We start from the raw sequence: 26156 nt of genomic DNA, 5'->3' as shown, positions 1-26156 counted from the left end.
TGACATGGGGCGACTTCCACTGCGGCTCCACCATCTTGGTGCGGCGCTTGCTCATCCGCGGGGTGCCTGGCTGGCTGTTTTCTTTGCCCCTCCCCTCACCAAATCCCCAAGTTGGACTCTCGACGAAAATATATGTTGCAATGCGCGGAGACTGAAAAGTTTATTGACTGGAAATAATTTATTAATTATTGTATGCGCTTGACTTGGGTTTCATTCAAGACTTGGCGAGAGTATTATTTTCTAATTAATATTTTTCCTCCAAGATCGGAGATTATTTATAATGGCTTTTCATTTGGGTGGCATTTTATTAGGCTGATTGTGGGCCTTTTGCAATAGCCGAGGAAGCTGATTACTGGCTGCTGTATTTAAATCAATTTTTTGAGACCCAGTGGCACCAAATGAGGCGAAGTGTTAACTGACAAAATGATATGAATTTTTCAATATTAAGTTTTTACGAGAGGATGTGGTTTATGATCTATTGGTTTAGTGCCCACTAAAGTAAGTGGTTTGCCGCAAGGCTATTAACTGGAAATATATGTCTAGGACTTGAAACTATAGGTTTTTGATTATCTTAAAAGACTCTCGAAAAGCATCTGTGTATCTATCTGTGTATGCGCTTAAACCAAAAGTACCCATCTAATCTAGCCAACATGCGGCCTTTCTAATGCTACTACCCACACGAGCTGGCTAAAATGAAAACGTTGCATGCAGTATCCCCGAAAATGGGACAGAATTCCCTCTCGAACATATGGCTGGGCTGACTGGCTATAAATCTCGGGCTTTTGTCTTGCCCAATTCCAGCTTGAAGCTCGAAGCTGGGCTACATAGATTTGCACTCGAAAAGTTTTGCGCCGCATGCGCGACGAAGAACATTTGTAAGAGCAATTAAAATCACACCACGACCAAAAAGGAGAAGCAGACGACGACATGGACGCTGGCGATAGCGAAACATGGCAACCAGGCAACCAGATATAGATACAATTCGGGATCTTGGTGGCCAGCAGAGGGGCAACACGGGCAGCTTGGGAGACGGGCCTTCGATTGGAGCGAAAGTCTGGGCCATAAATTAGAAAATCAAAATGCCAAACTTCTGGCTACTCCGGCTCAGCGAAAAGTGTTTTCGATAATGACCCGGTTACAGTTTGAAATCCATTGATTCATATGCTGCATGCAATTTATATTACTCTATAGGATCAAGAAATAAATATATACAAATAATTATGAAAATAAAGTTCAGTATTTAGTAAACTTTGTCGCTTGCTATTCATAATATGTCACTCCAGCTATACGGTATAGGGTACCTGATAGTCGAAATAGCTTTTAGATCGTCCTGCCAAGTAATAAATAGCAACGTAAGTTGCTTTGCATTGGCAATTGTAAACAAATTGTCATTCGACAATTACATTTGTGTTGGCCACATTCATTAGTGTCAATGTTTTGGCTTTGCATGCTTCCGTTACCGTTAGCCAGACGATTTATGCCACATTTGTTTGTCCGTGCTTGGAAATTATTTGAAATTTATTGCCTCCGAGGATTGGATCCTCTTGCTCCATTTCGAATGATGCGTTGACAGCAACTAGTGCTTGTTGCTCCATTTTGTCCATTTAGACGCTTCTTGATTACCTTGGACAGTCCGTCTGTCTGTCTGTCTGTCTGTCTGTTTAACGAGTCGTCGTGGCTCGTCTTGTCTATAAAGATGCTTTTTCCATGGCAATTTTTCAGACTCTCCGTTCGTTTTCAGGCTTCGTGAAAAAGATACTGCGCCACTTACAGTTTTTTCTTTTTGCTGGCTTTAATTTTGTAATTGTTTGGCCTAGTTGCCAAGTGAATCGTTCGAAATCGTTTGCACATGTGCCTTACTATCTTTTATTGCAGACTGATCATTATGAAGAGCCTTAAAATTCCTAACTTAATGTATATATTATTCAAATAACTTTTAGTTTAATTAACTTTATGAGTTCATTACATTCCTTGAAATATTTTAACTCTCTTGTGTTCAGCAGCAATTTCCATTATCCTATTTAATTCCTTTGAACGCACCGCCAACGCCGCACAAAATGTACTCTCGAATCGTATAACTTCATTTGGTTCGGATACCCCATCTCCAAATGCGAATTATCGAATCGATTGAAACCACAACAAACGCAACCGCATCCACGAAATGCAATTAATTGTCAAGTTATTTAACACAAATATTTGAAATTGTTTCGCTAATCAGTTAGTTGGCTAAAAACGAAAAAGGGGCAAAGTCAAAGTGGCCACGATTTTTGTTTGCCTTTTTTTTGTTTTTTTTTTTGTTTTTTGGGTTCGCCTAAGAGTCAATCGGCGGTTGGAGCATTCCGATGTCCATAAAAATGTCAACGCAGCGGCTACAACAGCAAATGCACAAGAGCCTCAGCCCCATGAAAATATGCCGCTTGGCTTGAATTGCCAAAGTGGCTGGCTCGGCTCGGCACGGCTTGGATTGGATTGGGTTTGGTCTTAAAACTGGACAGCAGCAGACCAGCGAGGTGGTGGCTCCATGCTGTCTGTGCCGGAGTCTGTGGTCAACGCAAAACACAAAAGTGTGTCTACTCGCGGTGCTGCTGCTGCTGCTGCTTGGTGAGCGGCAAATGGAACTGATTACAAAATATGACCAGCGGCTAAATGTATCTCGCAGTTTGCTGCTTAATTTCTTAGATAGCTGCACAATTTAATGCGTGGGTTATAAATTCCCAGCGAGCTCAAGTCCAAACGCACGTGCTACTGTTCGCATTGGCGACTTGAGGGGTTTCTGTCGTGCCAAATGGCCAAGTGCCTGCCCAAGTCGGCATGCAAATGTGTAATTATAGTTTGGAATATTTTCTTCAAGTCCACTTGACATTAAATCCAAGGGTTTATTGTTTACTCCTTATTTTTCCTTTCAGATACGTCTGAAGTTTATATTTAATGAGCATTTTAAACAGTATGTACAATTCTAAAAACATTTTTTATTTATAGGGTTAAAGTAGGGAATTAGTTGAGAAGCATTTGGAACGCTATTTATTGTTTTTTCTCTAGGACTTGCTTTTTTTTGGATGCCAAGTTTTTTTTCTTTAAAACATAATTCAAAATCCCTGAAAGGTAAGTGAGAACCCCAACGAAAAAGTAATAGCAGTTCAGACTTGCAAAATCCCGAAGGCAGTAAAATTTGCAGAATGACTGCGGATAAACCTATACAGTAATGTTAAAAAAATGGTTTATAGCCAAAGGGGCATCTACCCAAAGTACAAAGAGATGTCTGACTTACAATTAGAAAAATGAGAAACAACCAGAAAAACCTCAAGGAATATCGCTTACAAAAGTAAATTTAAATGAAAAGAATAGGCGTTCAGTGTGTTATGCAATCCGAGTTCTTGTTCAAGTACAACTCAATAAACATCTTCTTCTCGGCAGCCGCATTTGGTTTTCATAACAAACGAAGAGGTAATTTGAGACGGGTTTTTGCCCATTGTCCAGTTGGTAAATGGTGTTAAAAAAGATAGAAAAACCAACTTCAAGGAGAACTGGATAACGAAAATATCCCATTACAATAGCCGGTGTGTATGTAATGCATTTTGTATGATGGATGAGTTGAATCTGAAGCTGATGGCCTCAAGAAAAATTGTAATTTTGTGGCCTAATGCTTGAGATTGAGCAATGCTTAATGTGCCTTAAGTCATGATTACAATGCTGGGTACTCGGAAGAATTAGTTAAATACAACAAGACTTTGTTAATGGGAACACCAATGTTGTGTATAATTAATATCCATTACAGGAGATACAGTGTCTGAAAAGTATTAATATTACCTCAAACCATCCAACGTTTTATTGCCCCTAGAAACAGATGCACACATCCCACCCAGAACTTGACTGATTTGTGCATTAAGTTCTTTGAATTGAGGCCAATGAAGAGCATCAGAAACGCTCCACTTAACGGCACAAAGTAGAACGCCAATTTAATTATGTTTTCCAAGTTATTGATGGACTACCCGACCACCTCTGCCACATCTGTTTTTCATAGGTGCACTCGATTTATCAGAGAGAGTGAACTCATTTCGAGGAATTTCTTTGTTCTTAGACGCTACGCTTCGAGCTCTAATCTGGGGTACTTACCCTCACAGGCCACCGCGGATTCGCTGTCGGGATCTTCGCTATCCGGAACCAATTCCCAGTCGTCGTCATCGCCTTCGCCATCGGAGTTTTGACGCAGTGCAGCAAGGTCATCCATGCGTTCGGCCAAGGCATTCATGCCGAAGTAACCATCCTGGCACTCGTGGCACTTGGCACCCATGACGCCCTCCTTGCAATGGCACTGCCCAGTGTGGGGATCACATCTGTCCTGCACCAACGAGCCCAATGGATCGCAGTTGCAGGATGGACAGCGTAGCTCAACATTGGCATAGCCCACGTCGCATTCATTGCACTTTTGTCCCGCATAGCGTGGCTTACACAGGCACTGACCATCGGTGCTGTCACACAATCCACTCTCCGATCCTTCGGTGTGGCAATGGCAGGGATCACAGCCAACGGCCGGATCACCCCAGTAGCCCAGCTTGCAGCGCTCGCAGTGCCAACCCTCGGTGTTTCCGCGGCACGTGATGCACTCTCCGGTGGTCACGTTGCAGGGTCCTCCGGCGCAATCGCAGCGCTGACAACTGCTTCCCAGCTGGCGGGGATTTCCAAAGTACCCATCGTCGCACACCTGACAGTGATCACCGGTATAACCCTCCGGACACTGGGTGCAAATGTACTCCGCGTGTTCTATCAGCTCAAACTGCGGATTCAGGTCCATGTAGTTGTAGCTCTTCAGCTGACAACTGGGTGAGAAGTTGTTGGAGTCCTCGGGTAGGGGACAGGCACAGCGCTTGCAATCGTGTGGCGTTCCCTGCAGGGGATTCCCGTAGTAACCCAACTGGCAACGCTCGCAACTGAAAGTAAAGAATTTTAAATTTTCATTGATTTGAGTCTCGGCTGGTGGGTGACCCGGCTACGAGTGGTGAACTAGTAGAGACACCACTCAGCGTAGAGGTTTAAAACTTTACTGGGTGTGGATTGTCTTATGTGGATTGCATTGTCTTGCAGAAGGATTTCAGGTTTGCGTCCAAACTACAGACTTTTAATTAAAGATTTTTTTAATTTGGAATAAACTCATTTTTTTAATTTAATTTCCAAATTTCGAGCTGACTAGTATGTACAAAAAACTCTTATTTACGAATAACCAAATATTTTTTTAAAGTTACTCACCGATCTCCAAAGGTGTTGTGCATGCAGTCGCCGCAATTTCCACTCTGCAGATCGCAGGAGTTTGAGTGTCCGTTGCAGGGACACGGGATGCACTTGCTCAGAATCTGGTGGTCCGAGGTGTTCTCGTAAATCCGCTTGAATCCAAAGGCGCAGCCCTCGCAGGAGAGACCGGTATAGCCAGCCGGGCAGAGGCATTGCTCCACTTGGCTGGAGGACTTTCCCCCCAACTCCACACCTCCTGAATAGATGACTGCTCTCTCAAGGGACGTTTCCCCCTGATCCGTGTGAAAAGCTGCTCTGATGAGGACAGCATCGAGGGAAACGAGAACGGAGAGAAATTGGGAACGGGTAACTGATTCCCCGTGGTAGTCACCGCCCTCGGTTCGCCGAAGTCTAGTTTTTATATCAACAACAGTAGGGGGTACGTGATACCAGCCCACCTCTGTAAGGGTTACATTCAAGTTGACTCCTAATCCCTCCAAGGATTCATCGCCGAAGGCAATCTTCAGTCCATTCTTGCCGACTAGGATGACATTGGGCCCAGTTGTGGCCTTTCCCGATCTATCGCCTCTTATCACATCCCAGGTCAACACCAGCTGCAGCCTCGACCCATAGCTTGTCAAGCGATTTCCCAAGTAACCCAATGGAGCCTGCCAGTAGATGGCCTCCACTTCGTCCAGTTCGTTGGCGAAGATCAATCGGTTCGTTTCGGCATCAACAGGTATTGAAATTGGTTTCACTCTCTGTATATCGGTCAATTTCCAATCGTTGAGGGTTTCAAAGGCCAGGGTCTGCAGCTTGGCACTGTGGCATGTTTGCGAGACACCTGAGCACCAACAGCTGGTGCAACCCTCTGCATTCTCAGCGCTTAGGTCAAAGTATCCGGGTGCACACTCGGAGCACGTGCTGCCCTCCACATTAAGCTTGCACTGGCATACATCCGAGCAGGAGCCCTTGGAGCCAAGACTGCCCCTTTCGTCGCACTCACACCGTTTGCACTCGTCTCCGTAGTATCCCGGAGCACACTCCTCGCAGTTCTTGCCCTGGAAGCCCTCCAAGCAGTTACAGCTTCCTCCGTCCGACTGGCAACCACCGGTGGAACGAGCAGGATTACAGGAGCAGGGCAAACAGGGATCGGTAAGTGGGGCATCCAGCTCCCTGTAAAAGCCCATCTCGCAAAACTCGCACTCATTGCCAACCGTGTTATTCGAGCAACTCTGGCATATGCCCTTGTCCAGGAAGGAATCATAGGTGCAGCTCTCGGCGTGACCATAGCACTGGCATATCTCGCACTCGCCGCCCAATTGGTAGGGGCGATCCTGAAACAGCGGACAGCACTGTTCGCACTGAGCACCACACGTATTGTGCTGGCAGATGCACTGCAGCGAAGGGTCTTCCGGCGACTCCTGGGAGCGATTGGCATGCCCATGGCAATCCAGGCGGGCACTCACCTTCAACTGGGACAGCGAGTAGAAGCTGTGCTTCTCCAGCGACGGAGAGTCCAGCAGCCAGTCCAAGCTGTTGTCCTGATTGGCCGTGGAGTGCATGCCCTGCAGCCGAATCCGTATATACCGGGTCGTTATGAACTTCATTAGCTCCGGACTTTGGTCCGTGGCTCCGGGGCGATTCTTCAGCAGCGAAGCATGCAGCACGCCGTTCTCCAAGGGACCTGGCTTCGAAAACTGAGTGGAGCAAATGATTTCTGTGTCGTTCTGGAAAACGTATTTGCCATTTTGCCCGGATAAATTCCATCGCCGCTGGCAATCCGCATCGCTCAAACCGAAGTACTGCCATGGCTCAAAGTTAATCCCATCCAGGGACTTTTCTAGTATCCACGAGGCTGGACGCGGAGAGTTGGCTGACTTCAGCCACACGGAAAAGATTTGATAAGTCTGTAAAAGATAAGAGGGTTTTAACCTATTACTATAAGCCTTAAATAATTTTTAAATGGGTTTGTATTCCTCCTCCTTGAAGGAGTTTGTTTTAATATTTTTATGCAAACTTTTTTTTATAAATTTTACCGATTGAGAGAATGGACATTGCCACCATCACACCTCGGGAATTCGATTTAATAGCCGATGGGCAAATGAGCAATAAATTATGCACGCACCCAAATGTCAGTGTTTCTGTCACCAACTGATGTTTCTATCCACTCGCAGGCCCACGTATATCTTGCATCTGTGACTACCAGCGAACTACGACTATATCTTCGCTAATGTCGTGTGGTACTGGCAAAATCTTTTAACCCAACATTGCCATCGCCGCGTCATAAATCTACCGAACTGTCAACCAACCGCAACCCTCCAAAACCGCCGACCAACTGTGGCTCTTTCAACGTGGCCGGCAGCAGCAGCTGACAAGCGATATTTGGGAAAAACTGTTTGGTAAAAATAAGAGGAGGGAAAAATATCAAATCCACATCTAAATGCCAAAAACGTCGCGTGTTCGAGACGCTGAAAATGTTGCGCCTATCGAAGATCAGTGGCCAAAAAGCCACACAGAAAAGCCAAAAGCAAGCCAGGCCAAAATGAGAAATCAATAAAAGGCATGCAATTGAATTTTCCGACGGGCGACTTGTGGCGAAGGTGTGGCCAGGTGTATAATTGATTACGACGCATTGACTTAGAGCAGCCACATGGCGCCATCTAACCAGATATGTACCTAGTGTTATTTTTTAATTTTTCCCCCAACCTTTAGCTAGTCATCGCGAGTCCACGTTGAGTCCGCAGACAAATCAGAAAACGATATCTGAGAGCAATTGCTCTGCAGCAACTACCCAAAAACAACTCTATCAAATTTCAAAGCCACTTGTTTACCCACAACTCACTAAGTAGCTAATGGCATCAGCAGCACACATGCATTTTCCACGATTTTCCACGGCTGATAAAATGCAAAAACACAAGAAGTCAAATGCCAGCGAGTGTGGATGAAAAAGCAGAAAAAGCTGGAAAAAGGTGTGCGCATGCGTGCGTTCTCCTTATTGAATGCCGCCTGTATTCGATTACAGCAACAACGACGTCTGTCAAGCTGATAAGATTACAAAAGTAAATAAGCAAAAGAGACCGGCAAAAAATTAATCTGCTTGGGGGTTTTAAGCGGGACTGCGGAAGTGAAATCAACTTCAAAACATATAAAGCCATGCACAAAAGTGTATATAAATTGGTCTTCATCTACTTTATATAAGCTTTCATATTTACTTTCTGCGGCAATTAATCGAAATATTTGTTGTGGGAATTATGGGATAAATGGTTCCCTTTTGCAGAATACTACTTATAAACTTGTTAATTGGCATGCCACTAATTGCAGCACCATACTTTTCATCGGAATTTAAATAAATGTAGGTCGATAAGCTGATATAATTGGAATACGTCGCATAGAATAAGGATGTCAATTTTCAGACGAAGTGGATTAGTTCTCCAAGCAGATCATGAAGTCGACATGCCAGCTGTGAAAACACATAAATAAGACGAGAAATGTACTTTCCTTCGCAGTATTTGACTAACAGTGAAATAGTTCGGAATACTAGAGGACCAACTGTTAGCTTACCAACTACTATGTCCGCAGTAAATGCCAGAATCAAGCACTACTTCAGTGAAATGGTAAGTTCCAAAATAAAGTCTAATAAATATAAAGCTTAAAAAAACGTTATCTAAAACAGAAATATGGTACAGATCTGGATTGGTTACGGTTTCAAGATTGGCTGAATGCTTCGAAGGAACACATTTGCCAGCCAGCTGCAACTGGCTGAAAACCTATTAGAATACAGCTAAATAAATCAAATTGTATTTCATAAAATAGCATATTTATGTACACATTTCTCAGATCGAAATTTAAGATAAAATGACATATTGTAATATTACTAAATTGAGACAACACGGCACTCCGAAAGTGCCTTACACATGAATATGATTAAAATATTAATTCAATTTACGAAGGAGAGAAAGATATCGACTGCTATTGTGTAAATGGTAATGCCAAGGATAATAATCAAAATCTATTGGTTAATATTAAATTTATAGAGTAAAAAAAAATCATTATTTTACCCCTCTAAACAAAATACAATTTTAATAAGTTCAGCCCCACCAGTCAACAAAATCCACAACTCTTCCAATAACCAATTAATATCAAAAGAAAAGCATATTCATATATATTAAAATTTAATGATTTCAACTATAGTTAAAATCAGCAAATAACGCTGATATTCTATTGGATACCAGGTTGTTCAAAAGGCTATATAATCTATTGGAGGAATTTTCGAAACTAAAAATAAAATCCATAATCCACAAAATATTTGTGCTTATCATAGAAGTACCAACTAGCTCTTTAATTCCAAAAGTAATTCAGCACCCGCATGCACAGTTGGGATACTGTAATTTCTTATCCCAAACTTCCGATATCTCGCTAAGGAGCCAGTGAGTTTGACACACACGAATTAAGGCGATAGGTTATCTCTAGTGAATTATGTTGTCCCCATCAAAATTTCTGTCCAGACCTCTGATTGCAATCAGCTCAAGAGCAGACTGCGCTCCCGAACTGATTTCCTGCTGCCTGTTGAGCGAAAACGAGTTCCAGATAAAGGAGGTGAACTATGGAGAAGGCATCGTGGACGTGGACGTGGACTCCTTGTGCTCCTTCTTCCCCGTGGAGATGTGAAAATCGTTGTAGATTGCAATCGAAGAAGCGGCAGGTGAAGGCCTCCGGCGTAACACTTTGACGTTTTTATCAGTTTCGACCAATTGACGGCGGACACAGCAAACTTGTTTACATCGTACCGATCGATGAAGATCACTCTTAGTATAAATATTTGGTCAGTGGACTGTCCTCCTGAGAGGGAGTGAGTTATTGTTTATGCACCGAAACCTGTTGCCAGATGCTTGTCAACTGATAAGAGCCAATCACAGAGGGACTAACAAAATTGTTAAAATATTCAGTGGAAATGGGGTATGCGAGGCAGCGAAATGGGATACCGATTTGGCGGGGTAATTTGAGTTGATAAACGAATTTGAGTGGCAGGAGGGCGGGCGCGCATTGCATGTCGTAAATTACACGAATTAACATTTATGGCAATCAAATATTTATCGCTCAATGAAGAAAGTCCATCAGGCGTAGCCGACAGGAAACTTCCTCCTCAGCGCCCAAGCACCAAAAAACTAACACGGACACTCAGTTAATTGCCAAAAAAATATGTGCACAACGTGGAAAACCATGGCATCGTAAAATTTTCAAAAATAAACGAGCGAAAAATTGAAGTAGACAGAGTGCAGAAACAAATTAAAAATAAAAAGACAACAAATTTAGGGCTTGCCTACAGTTTCATTTTATCTTGCCGTATTTTTTTCTCTTTTGTTTTTGGCAAATAAAACAGTTTGGTTGCCCATTGGAACAAACAGAATCATCTATTTTTTGTTGTCCATTTTTTGGTTTTGGCACGCTTTTAGATAACTTGGTGAATGAACCCACATGGCAGACATGTTTCTCGTATATTTTTGCACATTTTCCTCCTTTTCTCTATCGTTCACTCAGACTTAGACTTTTCGACGTGTTTTGGCTGCTCGCATTGAAGTAATCGCAAAGTTTTGTGTCTGCTGCAAGTTTTTATCGCTGAAAATTTGCGCATTAATGCGGCTAAAGAATGAACAAAGTTTTCAATAACTCGTTTGGACTTTAAGAAGTGAAACAGAATCATACGAATTGAACAAGTAGCACTTGTGGTGTGGGGCATACTAAATCAAGAGCTTAATGCTCTTAATGCTAATGGAATGTGGTTTTCAAATGTGCTGCACCTCAAATGTTTGTACACATGTCTTTGGAATCAGCTTAGTTATTAATACTACTTGCTCAAGAACGATCTGATTAATGGTATTAATTAGTTCATTTAATTTAGAGAAGTTCTGTTATTTCTTTGTTTCATCGTTAACGGATTTTTGTTTCTGACTTTTGCACGCCCTGAATCATTGGCCATTAAAAATAAAATCCGCTTCCTCGCAAATGACATGAAAACCATTCAAGCGCAGCTTCAATCACGTTGAGACTCCGAAACAAAAAACCAAAAAAACTAAAAAAAGGAAAGAATCGCTGGAAATTCATGCAAATACAAGCAACTGAGGAAGCATTCTTTAAAAGGCAAATTCAGGGAAAATGTCGGGAAAAAACGAAATAACGAAAAATCGCCACAGGCACAACAAATAAATAAATTGACCATTAAAATAATTGCTGTGCCTAAAATGCGTCTCGAACGTGGCTTGTAGCACGCTTTGCTCGTGGTTGTTGCATTTGTTTCTTGCAACAGTCGGATGTTGTTGCTTCTGTTGGCGCTGCAAATGTTGCAACAACTTGTCAAACATTTGAATTACAGTTACGAAACCAATAGCGATGCCAAGTGACCGGCCCCTCGCGTTTTATTCAGTTTGTTTTTTCATTGGCCAAATTTGGCTAAATTTAATGAAGCAATTAAATGTCTGTATAGGAAAGTCATACACAACAAACATTAAACATTTCAAATTGGTAATACCCGTATTTGCCAAACTGGTCGATTTGATGACTGCCGGCAATACTAAAAACGCTTTGATGGCTCAGATTTTAGGTGGGTAAATTGTAAAATACCACAAGCATAGAATTAAAAATAATATTGATTGGCATTACGTATAGAAAAAAATATTATTTACATTAAAAATTAATGTTAGAAGTTATTTATGCAAGTTTTGACACTTAACGATGTATTAGCAAAATAAAAACGATCCTCAAATCGATAATAGTTTTTCAAACGCATTCCTATCTACCTATGCAACAACCTATGTTGTAAATTACTAGCAACACATGTTGCTTTCCATTTCAGAATATCTGAAGTATCCCAGAGGCGTACTCAAAGTTTTAGAGCCACTGGCCGCGTTGTCCGTAGAATTCTCGCTAGACTTTCAATTAGTCACGCGCGCCCCAAAGCCATTCAAGCATAAATCTAGACATTGTTGTACGAACAGACAGGCTGACAGACTGCTTACTGGCAAACTGACAGACTGGATGGCTGAATGCCTGACTGACTGACTGGCAAAGAGACATATGTATGTATATAGTATGGACGGACAATCTCTGGCCATGATTCTGACCAGTCTGCGAGGACTGCCGGAGTCTGTCGCCTTTTTCCCAGCGCGGAAAGAAATATTTTAAGCTGTCAAATCGTTGACACACGCCTGTCGTTTCTATCTGGTTCCAGAGCCCGTTGCCGTTGTAAATCACTCGATTAGTCTAATTGTTCAAATCCACGCCGGGAGTGGAGGCGAATCCGTCGAAGCCTGGAAGTCCCAGAAGATTTTGTCGCCCATGAACATGGAAACGGAGACAAACCAACGTCAATGTCAAGTTGCGTCTGAGGTCATAAATCGTGTTCTGTTTCGGTTGGCTTGGCATTGGGACTCGGAGAAACAGAGGGAGATCTCTCTAATGTCTTTCTAAATAGTTGTGACAAATGCACAAGATATTTTCACAGCCAAATCACACAACACACTTAATTGTGGAGATAGCTAATTAGTAAACTTGTTAGGGGAGCATCTATTTTGTCGAAGTTTATTGAATGGGACAGTCGGCAGCTGTTTAGAATGCCTGGGAAAAGGCTGGTGGTAATAAAACATCCATTATTTGAAGATTTAAAATTGAATATATTTGGAAATAAAAAAGTGATATTCCATTAAATGTTTCATAACTAAAAACAACCTAAGGGAAATACTTCTTGGAAAATTCCTGACAAGCTGTGAATATTCTTTGTCACTCAAGCAAATCAACGGAATGAGAGCGTGTAAATTTTGACACATGCCCCTCATTTGACTTCGTTTCCTCGGCATCCGCTATGTCCATATCTGAAAATCATGGGAACCTATACATTTTGTGCTCGTTGTCTGACCAAAAATGTAGTACATGCCACAATTGCTCTAAAAAAGAGCCAATCGTTCGACATTTAGATACACACATATACATATGTATATGTACATAAAGAGGAAGGCCATAAAAGGCTGGCCATTTATATTTGTATTCGGTTTGGCAACTAGAAATAAGTATTGTCAGCATTAATTAAGTGAAGAGACCAATTTAAATACTTCTGTATAAAGTTTCCCCTTTTGCAAAAGAGACGTGCAGGAATTTATTAATAAACTCGGAGAGCAACGCATGGCTGTCATAAATCTTTCATACTTTAAGGCATATGCAAAAACAATGTTTTTAATTTTAAATCACTTCCAGTCTGTGGATATTGCTCCTCCTCCTTGGCTTCTCGTTTTAATTAAGTGCACACTCAATGCCTCTGCCTTTGCCTTTGCTTTTGCCTTGGTCTGGGTCTGGGCCATCATTTTCATCTTTGTGTGCCGGAAGGGTTGTTCCAGGGGCATGTGGCATGTGGTATGTGGCAATGGGGGAATTATATCAAAACACTGATATATCTGCTGGAAGATTCGAGTGCAAGCCGCACTTGAATGTCAACTTTGCGTCGGCTGATGCAAAACAGATGATACACATTTCCCGCTTCGTTTCTTCTTTGGTTTTAGCACATTATTAGCCAATTGATTGGAGAAGTGCGCATCCGATGGCTTTCCGTGGTCGGATGCACTTTGAAATTCCAATTAACACTATCGGCGGACGATTAGCACCCAATCGAGATTTGAAGATCCGCGGCAAGTGTGAAATAAAATATGGTAACAGACGCCTTCTGGGAGGTCGACGCTATTTCAATTGGGCAACTGTTTTAAATTGTGTTTGAAATCGTCTCAAAAGGAAATGTTTATGTAATTTTCTGTGACTAAACGAATTACATTAAGTGAATCTTAAATTTGGATAGCAGAGGGTATTTATAAACATTCCCTGCAATTTAGAGTGGTTACCAATTGTTAACCTAAATTGATATATTAATTTAATCTTTCTGAAACTAAGAACTAACGGAAACAAAAACCATTTTCCCTGCCAAAGAAAGTCGCCACGAAAAATCACCATGTAAGCCAATATGACTTAATCAAAACTCCATCAAAACGAATTTATGTTGGCCGTTTTGAGCATTAGAACTGCATGGGCATCAAACTGGTTTCGATTCCAGTCCCAACAGCGAGATGATCACATTTCAAAGTTCCAATTAGACAGAACACAACATGTACAACGATGGATCATGGAGCTGGCGTTAAATCGCTTGTAAATGAGTGACAACTCAGCGGCTTAATTACAAACTGGATCACAGCTCGCCTGTCGCAAGAGCTTAGCCCCGGCATTTTTGGATGGGTTAGATGACAGCACCCAGAGTTGGGACTCCATTCGGGATAAGTTCGACTTACCTGCTTCAGATCCAATAGGATGGTCACATACTCAAACTGCCGGCCACCCTGCAGCGTTGGTGATTGCCACCAGCCTTCTTCAAATCCTGATCCCGCCGCCGACGAGATCAGCGACTGTATGGAGCGCTGTTTGGCCCGGTCCGAGGAATGGGCATTGCAGATGCCACACGGCTTGGCGCCGACCTGTTTGCAGTACTCCTCGGCCCCGTTCTGGCCACAAGTGGCATTCACCGAGATCTCAGCCCGGGGAACCACGTTGAACAGCGGCGGATAGAGGCCTCCAGAGAAACTAGATGAGTACAGGTCATCCGTTTTGAGCAATCGAAGGGCTGCAAGTGGAGTACAAACAGACATTAGTTTCGTTTGCCATGTGGAATGTTTTAGATAACTTTATTTAAGTTTGTGGACTGGAAATATCAATGCCCAGTTAATACATTGTTGGCTTCACCTATCTGAAAACAGAAGGAAGCGTTTAAGCCTTTGGTTATGACCCCAAGACGTTTTCACCCCCTTGACTAACATAAATTAAATTGTGATTCCTTGTGGAGGCAAAAATAGTTCATTTATTATGTGTATTGTTAACAATTGATTTTCCTTTAGAAAGGAATGTGTATCTACTTGTTTTTTTTGCATAATTTCATTTTAGAAAAAGTATTTAATGGAATGTGTTCCGCTGCTAGTAATATCCACTGCTGTTCTCGTAGTACTCCTCCTCCAATTCGGTCAGCTCGTCGGCCAAATCCTTAACAATTTCGGATATTTTTGCGTCATACTCCTCTTGCTTGTCATGAAGCAGTTTCGATTGTCTATTCATTTCCTCTTGGATGGACGAGAAATCGTAGATAATATGGTACTCCTTGATGTCAGTAACTAGCTTTAGTAGAGCTTCTCCTGCGCGAAGCAAATTGCCGGATCGCACCTGCATTTCAAGAGCATGCATTTCTTGTTGGGTGCCATCAGCGATTTGGCCTTGTGTCCTAGCAGACACCATTCTAAGCAGTTCCTCAAAGTTAAGCAATATGATTTGAACGTTATCCCTTAGCTGCGTTTTGAAGGAGTTTAGCAGGGCACCGTCCTTCTTTTTTGGTACACTTGAGTTCTCAGTCATGTTTTCGCAACTTCTCTTCTAATTAAAATATTTTCAGTTAAAAGAAAAAATGTGTAAAATATGTTTAATAACCTTAAAATCCACAATACTTCTTGATTTCCTCTCGAATTCAGTCACCTAATTATTCAACTCTAAAGTCTTGAATTCAACTGAAAATTAAATGAATCAATAAACGTTATTAATATTGCGAATCAGAGGTTAACTTTCAATCAATGCTGCCGAAATCAGCTTGACGCCCCATTATTCAAATTCTGACAGTTTTTCCCAGGCCAATCAATTAAATTGCTCAAACCGAACAAGTCGAGAACAAGCCCTCAAGACAACACTGCCAATAAATCACCTACTGGGGCAGCTGCTCTGGATTGCTGTGAACTTTGTGCCATGAGAATAGAGAATTATTGATTGGTTGACTTGGCTGTTTGGCTAGCTGGCTGGATTGCATGAAAAATGTACAAGTATCTCGACCAAAAGCCGGGCAACTTTCGAGATAAACTTTATCGCTGACCAACAAACGGCAGTTGTAGTAGTTGGAAGTTGGGGCCCAGATGTTGACCTGGTATGCCATTTGCATGTTTTGGTAGCTCCAAATTGCAGTCTGCTGCCGATTGCAGTTGTTTCCTTTCGGCTGCCCAGCTTTTTTGGCAATTGTCAACATAAAACTTTGGCGAACAAGACAAAAATGTTGACGTAATTGCAGGAAAATGGCATATAAGTAATAGGGAAGGATCAACAGCAAACTTTGGGGCGAATGAGAAAAGTTTTGGCCTGGGAACTTGAATTGGAAGTTTCAATGGGTTAAGTGAGGGACGAAAAGCAATGAATCTTCCCAAGAAATTTATACAAAAGAGAGTTTATACAAATATGTATTTTAGGAAGCATAGAAATATGACTTCTTTTGAACCTAAGAGCCACATTTTCTTCGCCAATCTCAGGTGGGCAAGACTTTTTAATGGTGTATAAATATTTTCATGTTTTGTGCCGCGTACAATTTGTCAAAACATTTAATCAGCAATAGTTTTCTCACTTAAGCTGTCAGCGGTGGAAAACGTGAATACATTTTAGAGAGGGGGTATTTGAGTATTAGAGGGGCGGGTTGGGAGCCAAAAAGGCGTAGACATGGCTCGGAATGGCCATTGAAAGGCCACCTCCAGCCTCCAGTCTCCAGTTATTTAACTTCTTTGCCTTTTTTCTGCTTTTGGCTTTTGGCTACCGCAAATTTGTCATTTGTCAAAACATTTAAATGCCATTTGCCGGTTTCCTCTTGAGTTGGGCGATTTTGACAGCTGTCGATAAGTTTTTCTTTCACGCTTTTAACACTTTACGCTTGAACTTTGCCCAGAGCAGTTTTTCCTGCTTTTTGCTTTGACGTGAAGACATTTGTTCGGATCGCTTTAAATCAGTTATTTAGGCAAGCCTGGTTTTCTCGGCTTTTTTTTCCTCAAAGTGAAAGTGATAGTCTCACAGCTAAATTTCATATTTATTATTGGCTGGCATGTTTGGTGTCAATTATTGATGACTGAGGTCTTAGTATTTAAAAAATACTTTATTGTAACTTAATCGGACTTTTTGTTTGATTTATTGAAGGTTTTTAGTTGCTTAACCGGCAATAAATTTTCTTATACGCCACAATGAATTTATAATTTACAGTGTCTTGTTCGTTAGGATTCGATTATTTTCAATTTTCAGCGTCCCTGTGCTCAACTCCAATTACTTTTATACACTTTCGTGTCTTCTTTAATAAAAATGTAAATATTTAATTTTGAGAGCATCTCCTCTTCTTTGTTATACATATCATTCATCATACCCATCATCTTTGGCCTGAACTCTTCCTTCGTTCTTCACATTGAGGAGTCTCTGGGCATTAAAGCCTATTTATGGCCATTTTAATATTTTTCGGCGGCGAGCTGTCAAAATGTTTAAAATTTTTCTTCGTCACGCTGTCCTTTCTCAGTTTACCCTTATTGCTTATTTTTCAGCTACCGAATATCATTATTTGTATGCAAGTTGATGGCAATTTGGTTATGCAAAACAGTTGCAGAATTGGCTGGACAGGCGAATAATGACCATCGGACAGGAAGCACTCCAGTTGCCAACTAACTGGAGATTACCTTAACCGCCAGCTTGTCTATCCCAGCAATTGGTTAATTTCCATTGCCATCTTTGAAGTTGCAGTGCAATTGCAACGACTTAATAAGCAGCTGGAGAACGAGGAGTTGGAGTTGCCCCAATCCGTGCCTCAGCAATTTTTGCCTCCAGCTGTCGGTTTGTGTGCATAATTGGCCAGAAGGAAAACAAGAATGGCTGGGAGGAACCGGGAGCCCATGGGGCACAGATAGCCAAATCCCCAGCTGCCTGTCCGAAAATAGTGAAAATATTTCTGTGCCGTGTGCGCCATGTCGATATGAATGAAACGCAAAACAGTGAAATGCTTTTAGGTTCTAGAAGCATGTGGATTCGAGAATTTCCCTGCAGATTCATTGCCTTTCCTGTGTGCGTCTAAAATGGCTTATATTTACCTGAGATCAACTTTACGTACTTCAGTTTAATTCAGAGTTCTTAAAATCACATGGAAGTTTATTTCCTCGAATATGATTTGCAAATAGAGCTGGAACTTGGAGCATCGATATATGCATTTGCATTTTGTTATAGGGTTGGAAAGTAATACTGACTTATCGGTTACGTATCGATTTTGAAAATGATGTGGAATTAAATCAAAATATTTATTAAAGCGTATATTAGTTTATGCAACATTTTATATATATCTGTACCTTGTTCTTGTTAATTATAGTTAACTCTATCGTTGTATGTATGTTGTAAGTGATTGTATTTCAATGAATTACTTAATTTTAATTTAATAAACTCTACTGAAGTGAAGAAAAATGATAAAAGTCTGCAAGTTTCGTCACGCCGAAGTGGAAAACGGCACACACAGCTCCTCAAACACCATTTCCCCCTAATTGCATCACCCACACATCGCGCTACTTGTGGCTGTGAGTCATGCAAACAACAACGGACTCCATTGAGTGGCAGCTACCAGTCTTCAATACCAAATCAAGCATTACTTGCATAACCCATTGGAGTCATCGACCACATTGTCCCATGCCCATCATGATGAACATCATCATTGCGATCCCAGTCCAGACCATGGGCATGGATAAATATTTTTCCAAAACACAACTCGAACATGGATCCAAGAACTCGCACTGGATGCCTCTTGAAGACGTCAGGAAAAGCCAGTAGCCGGTAGAGAAAGAGTGACTTGGTTGGTTGGTTGGTTGGTTGGTTGGTTGGCTGGACAGACAGACAGAGCATGTGTTCTTCTCACCACCATCGGTCAGCAGCTTTTGAAGCACCCACTGACGGGACCCAACAAGAACTCAGCTCCCCAGCATGCGTCTGGCATCCAAGTAGTCCAGCCATCCAGCCATCTAACCATCCATCCATCCGTGAGTCCATGTCCAAGCCATCCAATCTTAACCCGTTCGTTCGGTTCCCACTGTTTCCCGGCTTTTAACGCAGCGCTGTGCTGATGCATGACCAAACATCTTCCGTTCTGGTCAGTTTGGAGCTCCGTGCTCCCCCTCACACCGTTCATTTTATTTCTTTTCTTGGAAATCTGTTGACGCAGCTCGCCGAGACAACCCCGTGTGTCCATCGTCATGTTTGTCAGTCGTTGGTTTGTTGGTTTGTTGGTTTCTTGGTTTGTTAGCCAGTTTTGTTTATTTTCAATAAATATTTGACATTTGTCTATGCATTTTTCCCGAACCTCGGAGGACAAGTCAAGCGTTTGGCTGCCAACACCGACCGGGTACATTAATTTTTCAAGTACTCGAAACCAGTAACATCCCCTTCTCCCCACAAAAGGTTCGAGTTCGGTTTACACACATAGAACCCAGAACGCCCATCAAGGGTCGTAAAAGTTTGGCTCAAATTGTCACCTGTCACACACACACACACCAGCTGAAAAGTTCTGAGGCGCTGCAGTTCCATTTCATTTCCCCTTTCATCTTTGCGGATGTTTGATTTGAACTTTGGATGCAAAAGGAAAGGAAATTGTTTACCAGAAAACTTTGAATGTGTGAAATTCCCCATGAAGTGTTGACACATTCGGGTCTGATCTAATTTTTAAGAATATCACAAGAACAGTGCTCATTCGGTTAGTTGAACTAACAGCGTGAAGGTGTTATAGAGTTCGATACCACTCAAAAATACGTTTAAACTCATGACTTCTTGCCATTGACATTGTTCTACTTTGTTGCCCAAAAGATCGAGAAATTCCCGAACAACCATTAAGCTCATTACTTAAGAGCTCTTAATTAAGCGACTTGTTTTATCTTTTATCTAATCGGGAATCAGAGTTGTGTAAGCCACTGGCAAAATATTTTCGTGTAGCGGTTCACCTAATAATTTAATAAGCCCCACGAAATCATGAAAATGCACCAGTCTTTAAGGCGAGCTCACCTTCGCTGCACTTGTGCTGAGATAATTATCACGATTTATGAGTCAAAAGCTCTTATCTACCACTTGCAATCATTGCACGAAAAGGCGTCGAAAGGCCCATTCAGCCATTAGCCAAAATGCATTGCGGCCGTTAGATGGGAAAGGTGGACAAATGGCTCCATCGTGTTTGCCAATCACTCGAAATGCATTTTCAGCATCGTTTTCCAAGTCAATGTTTGCCCCGCGTTGCTGCTCCGAATGCTGCACATGCGCAAACGAGATCTCCAGATCGGTTTTTGGTCTTTGGTTTTTTGGTTTTTGGTTTTTTGGGGCTCATGGTGGGGTCTCCTCTCATATCGCACTCATTAGTTACGCCTGAGTGGGTTTTGGGTGAGCTTTGTGATATTCGATATCTCTGCCAAAGACCCGCGAGGGGACACGAGTCGCCCACACTTCTGCTCCTCGGTAGGTTTCTTGGGAATCACTTTCAGATTTTTTGTGCACTGTTAATTTGTCATCAGCTGTCGGATTTTATTAATACCCTGGCTTGTTTTAATATTCGTTTTCTGGGTTCAGGCAAAGGCGCGAGTCGCATAGTAAGTAATGTCATAATTAAATTTATAAAGTCTGACTCATCTTCGCCACAAACTGGTGGACTGGCACTACTGACAAGTTGTGCCGCCGACATTGTCGTCTGTCTATACAAACTGAGATTATGGCTGTCCCATTGGGCCGTGGCCACAGGAAAAGCCAAATGCAAAAAGGGAAACTAGAGGAAGTCGAGGTGGAGTTGTGGCATTCTTTGGGTGCACGAAAGAAACGAGATGGGATTAAAGTACGAACGGAATGGGTGACTTCAAGCGCATACTGCAGGTTGCAGAAACGGGGGAAATATATAATACCATATATGTATGTATCACAGAGGTTGCTATAACCTACCTATTTTATAGTTTGTTTGTTCAGGGAATGATGATAAGCATTTAAAAAATATTTTAAAAATTTAATTTATTTGCATTTGACTTTGATTTGAATAGAATATATATTAATAACGGATTTATATTTTAAGCGCTGAGTATTTAAATGTGTATAATCATTATATTGCACAACACTGCAATTGCATAATAAACGAATTAGCTTAAACGCTATTTTGATTACTTTGTAAAAGTTGAATGGCTTTACAAGTTGTGAATATGCCCGAGCGGATTTTATAAGACAAGCCATAACTTCATTACTGCATGTTAAATGGCACGATGTCCGTTGTAACGACTTAACCGGCAGTTAAATCAAACATTAACTGGGTCGTCCGGTCATCCGCAGGCACTGAGTGCTATTAATTCAAATTGGCAGCCATTAATGGCACACGCTGTACGCGATCGGCAATAAACAAATCATTTAGCCACAAGAGAGCTGTCCCATTCGGGTTTTTAAAGTCTTAAAAAAAAATAATAAAAAACTCAACGAAACGAAACGCCCCGAAATCGATGTTTTGGTCAAACTTCAATAAATCTCTGGCGCAGTTTTTTCGGCGGCGACCAAATCAGGTTGGCTGCCAACCTTCCTGGCAATCACAGTTGACTTGTAAACTATTTAATTAGCACATGGTCCGTAAGCGTGTTAGTTTTGGTTGTAAAAAGGCGCCGACCGAGTGCTCAAATCGCGGGGAAGTCAACCCACGATCGCGCTGCAGGCGCCATTTGAGCCATTTGATGGCGCCGCCGCCGTTTTGGCCACCAACTGAAGTTGGCCAATTGTTAGGCCTCCTGCAAAACCCCTTTCGTTGCCGTCCAAGGAGCTGGTTAATTGTTCATACATTGAAGAAATTGCATTAATTTCGCTTGTTTACGTTGCATGTCGCCCGACGCTGATGTTGATGATTCGTATCTCTCATTTTGACTACAAATTTTTATCGCCTTGTCGCCGACTTACTCATCTAACCAGTTTCGCCTCAGTTTCTTCCTATTTCTCCGGCTTGTTGCTTTGTGTTATTGCCATTTGATAAGCCTTTATCCTGTCGCGTCAGCGTCACAAAAAATGTTGCTATTTGAGTGGCAATTAACGATTTTATTGAACAGGCTGCTGTGGAATTATCTCCTAAGTTGAACGCGAAAATGGTTGAGAAATCTTCGAGCCAAATTGATTGGAGTAACAGTTAAGCCAAAGCGACATTAATATAAAACGAACAATTTTGGTTAAGCAAATTGCAAATGCAATCCGACTATGATTGCAGGTGATTGGAAAATTAGAAAATACAAAATTTAATGAAGACTTTGCGACTTTGATATATTAGTCATAAAACTAGTCATCAATGCTCTGTTAAAGAAATCAAAAAAGGTACTTAAAATTTACAGACATTTGAAGAATAAAATTGATTGATTTGCGGTTTAAAAATACTAATTTGCCACAAAAGTAATTGGCGAACAACATTTTGGCAGACAACAAATACCTCGCAAATATAGTTTCAAGGATTCAAAAAACCGCAATGCAATTATGACATTCCGACCGCAGTAAAAATAAATTTCAAGTAAACTCGAATGCTCATTTAAGAAATGCCAATAACTGGTTTCAGCCACAAATAGCCTTCAATTCGCATTAATTAAGCAATTTGTCAGGCGGCGTGTCGCGACGAGTCGGTTAACTTTTCTGATCCCAATCCCCAAAAGGCTCCAGTATCTCCATCGAATCGTATCGGACTCTCCTGGCCACTTTGCATGCAACGCGTCAATTTCTCATTGACTGGCCTTGGCCATCTGTATTTAGAACACTAATCAATGGCAATGCCAAAATGTTTCAATTCTCTCGAGCTGTCAGTGGCTTTAAGCCAGAAAGACAAGCCGCCAACGGCAGTCGACAGACGGGAACTTGAACCTGAACCCCAATCTGATTCCAACTTCAAACCTGAAACTGATCTTCTAGGATTCCAGCTTCCATGTATCCATGTGTTGGACACGCGTGTCTGCAGACAATTTGTTTTGTCGTTTCATTAGTTTCTCAGACTGCAGCTTGGAAAACGTATTTTCCAGGCAGCTCTTTTGGCCATTACTCAAGCGTTTTGTGGAAAATGCGAGTGGGCGGTACCGCAATTTTCAGGTGGATACCACAAGATTTTCACACTCCACGCGTGACTCATGTGCGGAGGCACGTTTCGGCAGCTGTCTGTCTGTCAGTTGGTTCCCCCTTCAAATAAGCCCATTTTCTCCATGCTCTGAACCCAGTCCGCTGATGGATGAGCCTCCGTTGCGCCTTCAGTCGTCCATCGTCTACCACATTCAAAATAGATTGGCGAAAACTTGTCCGCACATCTGTAAATGCGCATAAGATGCAGACAAGTGGCACTAAAGATGCAACAAAAGATATTTGGGGATGCCGTCTGCGTAATTCTTAGATTAATGAACTAAAGTTATTTGGGGGTTTTTGACCTCTAGTGGATGTTATTAATATAGTCACTTCAAATAGCTACTTTCACAGCGCATATCAAAATTTCCTGGAGCCCAAACAAAATGTGTTATCATTCGATTAGGTGGTCCTATCTACATTCATCAAAACTACATCCCGTGCAATTTCCCAATAAATGTTAGGGACTCCATGAAGATCGGGAAGAAACGGCCAGCTTTTGATGAAGCTTTCATCAGAAAGATTACTTAGGGGAAAACACAAAAATCACCTTAAAGAAAGCCTTTTTCAAACATTTACTTTCACAGATGTGAGAGGAACTTCTTTTAGCGCGAACATAAAGCATAATTAGTCCACCGAACTGACAGCTCCCCCGATTTAAACCCTATAATATTTACACAACACTTTCAAGTGTTTTCCCCGCAGTTCCGTTTGGAAGAGATTCCGGCAAAAGAAAGCAGGGATTCCCAGAAACGAAAAGCGTTTCATCTCTGCCAAAGTTCTGAGGAGTGTAAATGGGTGTTTTATGTGAGGGAGGAAGTCGAATGTGTTGACAAGCAGCGGCCTGATATTGATATATTTGCCACGATACGGGGTCATTATGTTCGACGCCTGGAGACTATACAGAAACAGGTAGAAGTGGAAACCGATACGGGTAACTTTGGGGATGTCGAATATGTGTTTAGCTTATCACTTGCATCGCAAGCCGATACTCTGTTCCAGTCTGAGGAGGCTCACCTGTCTGCCTAAGGGTATTTATCAATGAAGTTCAATGACAGTTGCCGTGGCATTCGATCAACGATCGTTTATCAGTCTGGAAAGTATTGACAAACAGCCTGATAAAAACACCGGTCTCCCTCAGCGGAGGTTACCAGTTATCTCACAAAACGAAACATGGAAATGTTCCATTCAACCTGTTGATCATTTGGGGATATATGCCATTGGTTGACACTTTGATACTGTTGAGATGGGTAAGGAGTTTATTGGAGGGTGATAGTAGACATTGTCGGCATTTTATGGGCAATCGTCTGATATTGTAAGGTCTCTATTTTAAGAAGAAGAGCACTACCTTTCGTATTAAACAATATTTTAAATGCTTTTCAGTATGAATACTGCAAGTAAGATAGTTTCCTAAATTAATATCAAGATGTTACATTTTATCGGGTCTCTTCTATAAATAAAGATAGTTTCCGTTGATGCGGTTGGACCTCTTTAAGTTCACTATAATTTGCCTTATCTACTACATAAGATTGATTTATTCACTAGTTAAGGAACCATAACTTTTTGCGTTTCTTTTTAATTTAGTTACTTAACAAGCTGCAGCTGCTTCCCCCTCACAATTCCCTTTCGAACTGACCCACATTTTCTCGGGAAGAAAACAGAAGAAATCTGAAAACTAGAAACAATTTATTCGCTCGCCCGTCTTCGTCTCCTTATCTCAAGTGTCTGCGCTAACGAGCCTCGAATTTGTTATACACTCCGTGCAAGGCCCCTGAATATAGACCCTGGGTGCCCACTCCCAACTTCACAATCCTAACTCCCAAACATCCAAACAGCCAAACATGCAACCATCCACCCATTCCCATGACCATACTATCTGGCGTTTTCTGACCCACCAACGTGTGACTGCACATCAATAGCCGCTGACCCGTTAAATGTTCCGGTGGCCGTCATCATTCTGTTCAGTTCAGTTCTGTTCCCTCTGCGGTTGTTGGTTTAATGCCGAGCTTTGGTCGACGTCTGCGTCGCCGACTCGCAGACGGCGTCAATGTCTTATCAAAACTTGGTCTATAACATTAATTTATGGCCTATGCAAACACGGGATAGTTTTTGGGGTAGACCACTTCAAAGTGCCCAGAGTTTTTCTTTTCTGGTACTCTCCCAAGGGTTAAGATCGAACATCTCGGACCAAGTGGATAATTAAGTTCCAGAAGAGTAATGCTCCCCACTTGTGTAAACTCAAAATCGTTCTGATTCGCTCATGTTGATATAGGAGTTGTGAGGTGGATTTCCATAGATCATTTGTGGCGTCTGCTGGTCAGCCGAGTTTGGTGTTAAACTTCCCTTTATTTGGTCCACACCACAACTGTTTGTTTACAAACGCCCCTCAGTTTTCCCCGTTCGTGTTGTTTATACGCAAAGTTTCTGGCGTTCCTAGTTTGTGTGTTCCGTTTTGTGGTCTATAAAACTATTTTAATGGTCTTCAACTCTAGTTTAATGCTGTCGGAGTGCCCGATTACTTCAAAAGACTGGGGCAGAATTATTTGAAAGATATATTAAGTTTCAATATCAAATTACCCGAGGAGCAAGAACAATGCTCCACGGTCCATTGTTCGCTTTAAATGAGTTCAGCAATTGTTTTCCCATCGCTCTTCCCTTTGTTTTGGCTCAGTTTTGACATGTGTTGATGTGAGTATGGGGAGTTTTCTTCAAGTGTAGGCTGCACTATCGAAAGTTCCTTTTTTTTTAGCTGGCCAGCTGCCTTGTGCATCCATCATTTTGTGCATTTCCGTTAAGGCAGCGCAAATTATTGGCCCGACCAGGTGTTACTTGGCCGATCTATAAAGTGCATTTAAATAAATTATCACAACAAAGGGCGATGTGAAGAACAAAGAGGGGGCCAGAAGTGAATGCAGGTGAGAATGAGAGATTTATAAACGATAAACAAG

General features: G+C 41.8%; 2 protein-coding genes across 4 annotated transcripts in view; both read right to left on the bottom strand.

Annotated features, from left to right (window-relative positions):
- Positions 1-26156, bottom strand: part of LOC6528217 (laminin subunit alpha-1) — a 65990-nt gene that overhangs the window by 35984 nt on the left and 3850 nt on the right. For both annotated transcript variants that reach the window (XM_015198405.3, XM_002089243.4), the window contains exons 2-4: positions 14550-14878; positions 5245-7136; positions 4114-4928 (exon numbers count right to left, since the gene is read on the bottom strand). In XM_015198405.3, the coding sequence (XP_015053891.1) occupies positions 4114-4928; positions 5245-7136; positions 14550-14878 (3036 nt within the window). The remainder of the gene's footprint in view (positions 1-4113; positions 4929-5244; positions 7137-14549; positions 14879-26156) is intronic.
- On the bottom strand, positions 15086-18268 carry LOC26535442 (mediator of RNA polymerase II transcription subunit 22). Of its 2 annotated transcripts, none has more exons than XM_015199138.2 (3): positions 18174-18268; positions 15730-15806; positions 15086-15675 (listed from the first exon to the last, which is right to left on the bottom strand). In XM_015199138.2, the coding sequence occupies exon 3, from the start codon at positions 15655-15657 to the stop codon at positions 15226-15228; it is 432 nt and encodes a 143-aa protein (XP_015054624.1). In that variant the 5' UTR covers positions 15658-15675; positions 15730-15806; positions 18174-18268; the 3' UTR covers positions 15086-15225. The 2 variants fall into 2 exon arrangements, with proteins under 2 accessions (XP_015054624.1, XP_015054622.1); XM_015199136.2 differs by having other exon boundaries at positions 15086-15672.

Source organism: Drosophila yakuba, chromosome 2L, assembly GCF_016746365.2.
Source record: "Drosophila yakuba strain Tai18E2 chromosome 2L, Prin_Dyak_Tai18E2_2.1, whole genome shotgun sequence".
Taxonomy (NCBI): domain Eukaryota; kingdom Metazoa; phylum Arthropoda; class Insecta; order Diptera; family Drosophilidae; genus Drosophila; species Drosophila yakuba.
This window is presented reverse-complemented; position numbering and strand designations above follow the sequence as displayed.